Source organism: Melozone crissalis, unplaced genomic scaffold, assembly GCF_028551555.1.
Source record: "Melozone crissalis strain CALT ecotype California unplaced genomic scaffold, PUWL_Pcris_2 ptg000090l_1, whole genome shotgun sequence".
NCBI classification, from domain to species: domain Eukaryota; kingdom Metazoa; phylum Chordata; class Aves; order Passeriformes; family Passerellidae; genus Melozone; species Melozone crissalis.
The window spans coordinates 4089989-4100598 of record NW_026535867.1 but is presented as its reverse complement, the minus strand read 5'-3'; the positions used below and the strand labels follow the sequence as shown (position 1 = coordinate 4100598).

Below are 10610 nucleotides of genomic sequence, written 5' to 3'. Positions count from 1 at the left end.
CAGTTCACTCCTCTACCCATCACACCAGGATCATATCCCTTCCTTGTACAATCCATGCTTTTTTCATGATCCTTGGCTTGTGGCATCAGATAAATAGAGCAAAGAGGAGGCACAGCATGCCCAAAGCAAACAAACCAAGGAGCTGCAGAAATGCAGAGTGGGGGGGGGGGAATTCACATTTTTGTCAAGCTGAAGACCCTCACTGGAGGCCCACTTTTGCTCTGAAGAGTGAAATCTCAAATGATCTGGTGATAAACACATGAACTACACCTGATAATCAGCCCAGCTTCTCCTCCAGTTGTATTAGGACTGCACTTGTGCTTTGTTTGAGAAAAAAAATGCAGAGCACAACCTTTGTGAAACTTTGGTACATGAACGCAGGGGCAGTTTAAGATTTGGGGAGTTTGCAGCTACAAGAAGCATGTGTTTTTTCAATATATCTGTCCCTTTGGCTTTGGTGGTTTAATACTCATACAAAAGAAGTACAGCAGAAACTGTCATCCTCATTTCTTGCTCGATTGCTCTGTGGCATTTGCTAAGCTCTATTTCAACAGAAGACTCCCCAGAGCACAGAAGATGTTCCTTCTTGGCATGTCATTACTGACTCCCTTTTGACTCTTATGTAGAAAAATATTGCTAATTCAGCTCATTTTCTTATAAAACCTGTATTTTTCTTAAATCCTGAAACTGGCAGAGATCCAGTTCCCTTTGCTGAGGTTCTCAAAATGAGAGAGCCTTTTTAATTTGAAGACTGAATAGATGAAGGAAGCACCCTCAAAATGTCAAATAAATTATGTCTGAATGAAAAATAAAACTCACAAATTTTAACTTAAAAAGGCATTTAGGGAACACACTTTTCTAGAACCAACAGAAATTCTGCTGGAAAATCTTTAGTTACACTGCCAACCCTATCAATGGGCACCAATAGAAGCTAGTTTTTGACAGAAAATAACATATGAATGAGATGTCCTGGCCATTTGCAGGGCATTTTCACATTTTCAATGCTTTACACTGCCAAGGTGTGTGTGGTAGAAACCACATATGGTACAACAGTGAATAGGCCAGAAAACAGGGTTTTAAGGAACACAGTACAAACACAGACTGATAGGTGGGTATTTGGAATGTAAACATGGCAAAATGGCACTGAAGAGAAGTGAAAGAAACCAAAATCAGAGGGGTGAAAGCAAATATCTCTGAGCAGATCATAAGCCACATAAACAAGAAGGAAAGAGAAAGGGCAGATCAGTTGAATCAAAAACAGAGTGTGAAAGTGCAAGTGAGGAGCTGCACAGGGTTGAGGGAACTTGGCTGAAACAAGCTGCCAGCAGCACAAAGCTGAGAGAATCCAGCCACAATTTCAGAGCAGGTCTTTCCACATCCACAGGACAGTGCTCTGGTGCTTGCTGCTGCTGTGCCAGCTGCTGGTCACTGCCTGGAGCCTCCAGCAAGCTGCACCTTCCGCCTTTCTTTGGGAAGGTCCTCAATTACTGAGGCTGCATGCCCAGAGAAAGAACCAGAGATCACCGGGTGCCCGTAAGTCACGGGTCTTTGACGAGAAATTCACTTATGGTGCAGAAGTTCACATCATCAGGGGCAGAAGTGACAACTGTGCAGTTGTATCATGAAAGAGCTGCTCCTAATCTCTACTTCGAGATTTTCCTTTTTTTTCTTTTAACTGGAATCGATTCACTGACCTAAATTTTCTGTTCCTCCTAAGCTCTGCTTGGCTCATGCATGAAGGAAAGGGGCCAAAGATGGCCTTGTGCCACCGCTGGTCTGCTGGGGACTCGCTCAGCTTCCCACGTAACCTGGCCTCGGGCTGCCCTCCTTTGGATTTGGCTCCATCCTTCAGCTTAGGCTGCAGCAGCCCCCGAGGGGCCGTTCCACAGCCAGGAATAACTCAGCAGGTCTCCGGCCACCCTTCCAGCCCCTGGGAGAGACCGATTAACCCCTTGTCCTCGGGGATGCACAGACGGGTCGGGCAAAGGTGATGCACCGGCTTCCCTGAGTGAAGGAAGAGCCCCACGGCAGGAGAAGCCGAACACCAGATAAGGCTCAGCTCTCGGCGTGTCCGGAGACCGGGGCCAGCCAGAACCACCCCGGGCGGCGGCCGAGAAGCGCTCGCCGAGCGCAGGTGGGGCAGCGGCGGGCGAGGAGCGCTGGGCGGGCACTGAACGCGCTGTGCCGGACCCGGACCGGCTCCGCCGGGGCTCCGGGCTGGCATCACCCATCGCTCCCGGCCGGCATCACCCATTGGTCCGGGCCAGCATCGCCCATCATCCCCGGCCAGCATCACGCATTGCTCCGGCCGGCATCACCCATCGCTCCCTGCTGGCATCGTCCACCACCCTCGCCCCAGTATCGCCCCCGCCTCGGCAGCAGCGCCTCGCCCGCCCCGTCGGCAGCCGCGGGCGGCGGGAGCGCCCCCTGCCCGCCTCTCCGCTGCCTCCCGCCCGCCTCCCCCGCGCTCCCTCCGCCCCCTCGGCCGGCAGCTCCCGCCCGCCGCTCCCCGCTGCGCAGAGCGGCCGCGCCGGCGGGGGATGGAGAGCCAGCGCTGCTTCGCCAACCGCTTCGATGACTACCCGGGCAGCCCCGCGGCGGCGCCGGACAGGGAGGCGGCGGTGCCGCTGGTGACGGCCACCATCGAGCGCATCCTGCGGGAGCTGCCGCCCCTGGGCGGCCCCCGCGGCTGCCCGGGCGGGCTGTACGGCGGCGTGGCCGGCGTGGCCTACATGCTGTACCACGTCGCGCAGTGCCCGCTGTTCGCGCCGTCGCGGGACTCGTACCTGCGGGCCGCCCGCCGCGTCGTGGACGCCTGCCTGCGCTACCAGGAGGGCTGCGGCGAGGCCGACGCCGACACCCGAGCCGCCTTCCTGCTGGGCGGCGCCGGCGTGTACGCGGTGGCCGCGCTGGTCTACCGAGCCCTGGGGCTGCCCGAGTACGCGCGGCCGCTGGGCAAGTTCCGGGAGCTGAGCGAGGTGTGCGCCCCGCTCTCCTTCCTCGAGTGCGGCTCGGACGAGCTGTTCGTGGGCCGCGCCGGGTACCTGTGCGCCGCGCTGGTGCTGAAGCAGCGCCTGGGCATGGAGGTAAGGGCGGGCCGGGGCGGATCTCGGCGCCGGGACGGTGCCCTCGGTGCTGGAGGCTGTGCGCAGCTTGCGCTTTCGGGGTGCAGATTCAGAGCCCCCGGGGAATGAGTCCCTGCGAGCTGTTCCCGTCAGCGCTCCTCCCCGAAATGAAAAGATGCGGCTTCGGCCGGAGGGAGCGGGATGGGGTCCCGGCTGTGGAGCCGAGCGCCGCATCCCGGGGCACGCCGAGAGCATCAGCTGTTGGGTGCCGGATGGTGAATTAGTTGGCAGAAGGCACCTCGGGCTTTTCAAGAGTATTTCCGTAAAATGAAGTGAGTAAGAAAAGGAACAGCGTTGAGTAAAACTGGGAGAGGAACCCTGTAATATTAAGCGGTGCTATGATGTAATGTGTAAGCAAGGAACCCGATTTTCAGAGGTATTTGGTCTTGCTAACCCCAGCATACACTTTCGGAAATCTGGCCGTGTATTTTGGTGCTGTTCATGAATGAGACCTGGAAGTTTTTGCTGGGAGAGTGAGATGTGACAGATGTGATTATGTATTTCAACACAGCATTGGTTCCAGTAGTCGGGACTTTACCCCAGGACGTTGTCATTGTCAGTACAATGCAACTGACAGTTCAGAGCTTCCATTGATTATGGCATAATAATTATTGCAACTGATTGTGTTTGCTGTGGTGATTGTTACTAAGTGGTCAGTGTGGTAGCTGAGCAGGCAGTTGGTAGATTTTTTTTCCCCCTGTCCTCTTGTCAGGTCCAATCTGTGTTTCCTCTGTTAATCACTGATTTGCAAGTTCATATGCTTCTGGCTTTCTTCCCTCCCAGGAGAGGAAGCAAGATTTATTTATAAGTAAATAAATGATGTAAAACTAGTGGCTCTGCCCAATCCAATACCAGTCACTGCAATTGGAGTCTAAGGAGGTTCACTTAATGGAGGTCTCAGGAGGCTCCAGGGTATCCAGAGAAGCCAGGAGGAATGTTAAATGCTGTGATTGCCTTGAACTAGATTTCCTAACCACACTAAGCATTTCAAGTAGCATACCAAGCCTGCTGTTTCTTTGTACAGGAGTGCCTGACAATCATAACCATAAACGTGATTATGTTATTTGTAACCATAACATAACCAAATTTTCATTTGGTGGTCTTTCCCATGACAGGAAAGTTTTGTAGACACGTCACAATCCGTCGTGCAGCAGTGCCTGCCTGAAGGGATGGTTTCCCCTGGAGAAATAAGCCATCCCTCTTGGTTCAGTTTGCACTGGGGGAGTGTGTCCAACACCCGTGTCAGTGCTTATGATGGTGGTGTGACATTTCAGCAGAAGGAGGTGGCACCCTGCACTCTGCTGCTTTATTTAAAGCTATTTCCATTTGCCTTACATCCCTGGGAGCAATTGCTGAGCAGTTGGGAGAGTGGGTGCAGTCACCTCTCACAGGCAGCCTGAGCAGTGGGAGAGCTCTGCTCTGCTTGCTTGCTTGGTGACAAATTCTACTAAAGGCAGCTGCAAAGAGTTGCACATCCCCACAGAAAAGCACAGGTGTGCACTTACTGTGGAGTCTATTTAGCAGGTGGGTTAATTGCTGTTTTGCCAATAAAACATATCCTGTGACCCCTTGCTGATGGTTTCATTGATGAGTCAACATCCTTCTATGGTATTATTTCTTCTGTCAAATACATTGTAATTTTAAATTCATAGTGCAATAAACAAAGCACACCACTAATAATTCTTAAAATGAAAAAAAAATTATTTGATTTTATTAAAGATTAAAAAAACACTTACAACTGAAATATTTTGCTTCTTTGTGAGGAGAATTATGATTTCTAGTCTATATGTACTCAAGCTTCAGCAAAATTTGTGTCCTTCGATAAATATTCCCAGCCTAGTACAGAATTATTTTAATTAGTACATTGCCAGACCAAACCTTGCATCTTTTTACAAGTGAAGAAAGGGATGCCCAGAGAGAGTGCATGTCATTTATTACCCAAGGTCAAACTGTAAGCCAGGTACATCCCAGAATAGAAGCAATATCTTGTGATTCGAACCGCTGGAAAATGCTACCTCCTGTAATTTGATTGTGCACAGCCTCACATGGCTCATTGCAGCATGTTTTCTTGTAACCCACATTCTTTTTCTTTCTTTCTTTTCTTTTTTTTTGAGGACACTGTGCAAATATTTCCAGCACAAAGTGAAATACATTCCTTATGTTGAAGCACAGCCGGTGCTGCCCGCATGGTTTTTTTCCTCTGAAGGAGTCAAATGATGACCTACATACGAGAAATCACTTGTCCTTGAAAAAAGCCTTTTGAGGGAATTTCAGAATTTATGTCTTGTATTTGTTTTTTGTTTAATCCAAACAGGGATGGAAGGTGACAGCTTTATTTCAGCAGACACACGTTTAGCTCAGCTGCTGTGCCCCAATACTTCAATTTCTTGCTAAAGAGTCCTGGTGTCTTTAAGCTTCGCATGTTCTTCATGAAGTTAATGGACTGTCCTGAAGGATCCAGTCTGTTGGATAACACTGACCTCATGTGAAGAAGGCATTTGCATTCAGCTGGTTTTCAGATTTTTAGGCTAATACAGCATTTTTCCCTGATTAATTAATTGGGATTTTTTGCATGAGTAAGGATTACTTCAACAGTCAAGGCTTAACAGGATTTGACTTTCATGATGCACTGTGCTTTAGGAAAGATGTTTATTTTCATTCCTTCTTTAATTTCCATTATATTGCAGTCAGTGCTTCCCAGACAGAGATAGGTAAAACATTGTTTTGGCAGAAATGATGTGTCATTTGTATAAGGTGTGTGTACTTTAACCGTCTTTAAGTGCTGTGTTTTCACCATTCAGGGGGGAAAAATTGTTTTATTCTCTCTTAAGTACATCTTTTTCTAATGCTTGTAGTGTTGGTTCATTGTGTGTCCTTGGGGAAAAATGTCAGTCCTGCTTTTAATTACCTTCACTCACTCTCTGTTTGCTTGGGCAAACAGCAGTAAGGCACCATTAAAATGGTGGTCCCATCCCTCTGTGTGGATGATCTCTTATCCTCTGCTCAGTTTTTCTCTGTGCTGCTTCAGTCCCATTTCGTGGTTGATGGAGCATGGTGTGCCTGGGTCGATGCACTCCCTTCTGGCAATGGAACTGTCAGATGATGGGGAAGGTACAGAAGTTCAAGTGGCTCCTTGTATTACCATCTGCTAAAGATGTTGCTGCCTTTTAGCACAGCTTGGGTTATCTTTTAATAACTGATTCTATGGTCAGGCTCCACTGACTACACTGGCTCAGGGTTCAGCAGCAGCAGCACAGACAGCAGTGGTGCCCTGTAGAGACAGGGTGTCACGATCCGTCCTTACGAACGGGTTTCGTGATGGTTCGTGGATTTGATCTCAGGGTGCAAAAAAACCAACACAGCACAGGGGGGTTGCAGTAATAATCAAAACAAATGCACCTTTATTGAGTGATCACAGCAAAATGCGATAGAGAGATTAAGGAAGAGAAAAATATAGAGAAAGAGAGAAAGAGGGGGATATAGCTACCAAATGTAGAGAGAAGTCCTTTGATCCAGTCCAGTTGAGCCTGCTACATTGGGGAGATCTCAAAATCTCTAGCTAACTCAGAGGTTTACATTATGATAATTCTATTGAAAATTGTGAGGGGAGGGAACAGATACAATAAGGAATAGGTGTAACAGATAGTCCATGTTCTCAGCAGTAAACCAGAGCCATTGTTTTCATGGTCCAGTGGTCTCAACCTGCAGGCAAGCATCTCGCTGTGGTCAGCTTGCCTCCCCCACACACCTCCCCGGGCTGGGGGTTTCAATCCCAGTCCTTGGAAGGAGAAGAGGGGCTTTTTCGCATGGGGGTTTCATGTCTCAGTCCTTGATGGAGAGGTTCCTTACATCTCAGTCTGTCTATCACGGTGGTTGTAAAACAGGTGAGGGTCTTCTGTGGAGACCACCCGAAACTCAGGAGAAGTCCAGCCAGGCCGAGAGGAGGGACAGCTTCCAGGGCTGTTGCTGCAAAAAGGGCACAGTGCCCTCGTCTTCTTCTCATTGGGCTCAGTGTATCATACAGCAAACAACACCTGTGGAAACAGTAACTTAGCAGTGCTCTCAGATCTCAGGGCTTTTGGTGTGTGACTTTGTCCTACAGGGCTAGACAGGGGGGGGCTTCTCTTCAGTGGTCCCCAAATGACGATCGTGAGGCAGATGAGGGAAAATTCGAACAGACTCTCACACAGGGCAGTGTTTGGCACAGCCTGGGGCTGTGATTTCATTGGAGACCCTGCTTTCAGAAGACTTTGGGGACCCCGTGAGAGACCCTTGCTGCAGTTGCAGGGGTGGCAAGGTGAACCAGCACACTGTGGCAGCAACGTGGCCAAACCTGTTTGCTGAGGGACTGGAGAATCTTGAGAGCCTCTGGAGGCTCTCCAGTGCCACAGTGGTTCCCCTCTCTGTGGCAGAGGGACATCTCAATTTTCATTTTCCAGCATGTGCTAGGTCACAACTTGTGGGCATGTTCAGGGGTGTTATCCTGTCAGAGTGTGCATAATTCTGATATTCTGCCAGGGCCTGCCCAGAAAGGACCTTGGCCTTTCCAGCACGACCTTGTTGGGTGTAGGGCCCTACTGAGAACCATTCTTGTCCTGGCTGCTGTCTGTCACCAGAGCCTCTGTTGTCTTGGACCTCATGGAATTGCAAACCAAGCTGAATGAGTCACCTGGCATGTGGAAAACAGGAACAGCTCTGCTGTGGGATGTCTGGGACCTGGCTGCCAAAGCATGGAAGTGCCAGGTGTTAATTTAACAGGCAGTGGAATGGATGGATGTACAGCGTGTGGAACCTGATGGGTCCAACCATTGTGTTTTGTAATATTCTGGGAGAGAAGATACAAATAAATGAAATTTTTTTTTTTCAGCTCCTCAGACAATTCCAAATGATGTTATTGGTTCCTTAGAGCCTTCTCTCCAGATAGTCAGTGAGTGTTTAAAGACTCTTGTAGGCTACTTTGCTCTGCTTTTTTTCTTTTTCTGCAATCTCTTAGGAAAAAATGGAAAGTGTGAGAGGAAGAATCTTCCTGAGTCCTGCCTAGAATATGTTCATTTGCAACGTGGAACGTATTAATGCTGAACATAGTGTTTCTGAAAGACATTCAAATTAAAGGTCTTTGAAGGGAGCTCTGCAAAATGCCCACAAAACTGATGCTCCTCCAAGTGCTGTAGTGCAGAATCCCCGTGTCAGGCTTTAATTCTCACCTGTGCCTGAAAGGGCAGGGTTGGCCTTTGAGGTGAGATTTCGTTCCATCACTGTGGCCATTAAAGTCCTTTCTCTCTGGAAGAATTTGCCAGTTTATGTGAAACCTTGTGGTGTTTTAAATATCAGATATGGTGCTAGCTGAGACTGAGCTGATTTCATTATTTCGTTTCACACAGGCCACTGCACAGCCAGGATCTCTTTTTTTGCCAGAGGATTAAAATGAGTTAACAGTAAAGATAAAATCTTTCCGTCCTAGCCTGCTTCTTTTAAATGTACGGTCTCCTAGCCATGGTTTTCAAAATTACGCACAGGGGATAAATTTTGCATTAGTTTGCTTAAATGGATGAATTTAAACCAGAATTTGAAAACTTGTCTTTTTCTAACATAAACAGTAAACCAAAGGGAATTATTTGAAACTGGATTTTTTTTTAAGGGATCTGAAATAATTTGGGTATACATTTCAGAATTTTCCTATTTCTCTTCAGCAAGGCAGTGCAAATCCTTTTTATTTTAACAGCCTTCAGACTGGGAGATGGGGACATCTTGATAATGCCTGGATTCAGTTCAATGCAGAGGACCCTGAATATTCAGCTGTAGAGTCAAAGTAGAAAACTGGAGGTTCAAGATGTTGAATTTCAAGTGCACTGTTTACCAGTCTGCAAAAAAGCACTGTAATACAGACTGGATCCTGCTGGAATTGGAGGTTTGATTGACACAAGTTTAGGACATAAGTTATGTATTCTGCTGCAGAAATATGGATTTCAACTGCTTAGAGCTGAAGAGTGGTATTAAAAAGACATTTCTGTACAAAAGCAGTGCTGTACCTCTGTACCTCTTTGTGCTGTTGGAAGAACATTTGCCTATGCAGCAGCATCTTTCTGCTGAAAAAACAGCCCAAGAAGTAATACTGATGTTACAATAAGAGATTTTAACAAAAAAAAAAAGAGAAAGTCTCTTTGTGTGATGCATCTCTTGTATCCAGAATTGTTCTCTACTTCTCCATCCTTCTCCTGACTCCTTTAAATTTCATATGCCAGCATTTAACTCTTAAACTTTGTCGGTTCAGTCACCTTCCTCATTGTCCATGGAGAGCTTTGAGGTCACCCTGTGGGGTTTGTGGGCGCTCTTTGGGGGCAGAGGTGTTGCAGGCAGTGTCCCTGCCCCATGCAGTGCTGGGGACAGAGCACAGGAGCTGCAGGGAGGGCAGGCTGGTGCTGGGCAGTGCCTGCACCTGTGGAGTGTCAGATTCTCCCTGAACCTCTGGGAGCATCTGGAGCCAGCAGTGCCTGAAGCAGAGGAGCAGGGAATCTCTCTGGTAGAGGATGCAGGGCTGGCTGGGAGCTGCTGTTTTTCACAGCATTACTTCCTTTGGGGTCACTTTGGTGGCACAGGGTCCTTAAATCTGGATTTTCAGAGTTTTGTGTGTTGTGTCTTATCTGTACATCAAAGAACTTTATTACCATGCTGTGTTTCTGCAGGTAGCAATATCTGGCATTGATGTTTCCCCCCCTGGTTCTCAGACAGGACCAAAAGCCACAGAGAACTGTGTTAGCTCACAGGTAGCACTGGATGACACAGCAGAAAGGAGGAATGTGCATATCAAACATGCTTATGTGCTGGAGTGTTGGAGGCAGACAGGCAGGCATGGGGAAAAAGACATTTGACAGAGGCTGAGCAGAGAGGCAAAGAAAGAGACATTTTAAAATTATTTTTAAAGCAAAAGAATTAGTTGCTGGCCAAAGTAGAAAAATTGAAAGGTGTAGGGGGTAGCAGAACTCAAGGATGAAGGGAAAAAGGAAAGAAATTACATCATCCCCTGACCAGAGGGGATTTAAAACTAAAATCATGTTCTTTGACAGACTGGTGGAGATCTGGTGGCCAATGCACTCAATTTAGAAGAAGCTAAAAGTAAACACAGGGAGAAGAGGACAGGCAGAGGAGTAAACTACATTTTTGTTGAGGAAAATTACTCTTTTTGTCTGCTTGTTTTTTCTTTGTCACCCATTCTGTCCCCATATTCTCTTTGCATACACTCATGCATTTACAGAAATAGCTATCATCACATTCAGTGCTTGCAAATCAGAGCACAGCCTTATGTCTTTTATTCCATATTTTCTTTGAGGAGTAACTGAGACAACTACTGATGTCTGGAAGCAAATAAAGGCTTTTTCATGAGCACTGCTGTACTTCTGACACTGACATTTCCCTGTTAGGTGCATGTAATACTATAAATCAGTGTGTAACCTAAACAGGGATGCTGTTAGTAACTTTACTGTGGTA

General features: G+C 47.7%; 1 protein-coding gene across 1 annotated transcript in view; it reads left to right on the top strand.

The window, feature by feature from the left end:
* The first annotated feature begins 2506 nt into the window (after window positions 1–2506).
* The window catches only part of LANCL3 (LanC like family member 3), a 39346-nt gene continuing 31242 nt past the window's right edge, over window positions 2507–10610 (top strand). The window contains exon 1 of the mRNA XM_054291252.1: window positions 2507–3086. Within this exon, the coding sequence (XP_054147227.1) occupies window positions 2541–3086 (546 nt within the window). The 5' untranslated portion in view covers window positions 2507–2540. The remainder of the gene's footprint in view (window positions 3087–10610) is intronic.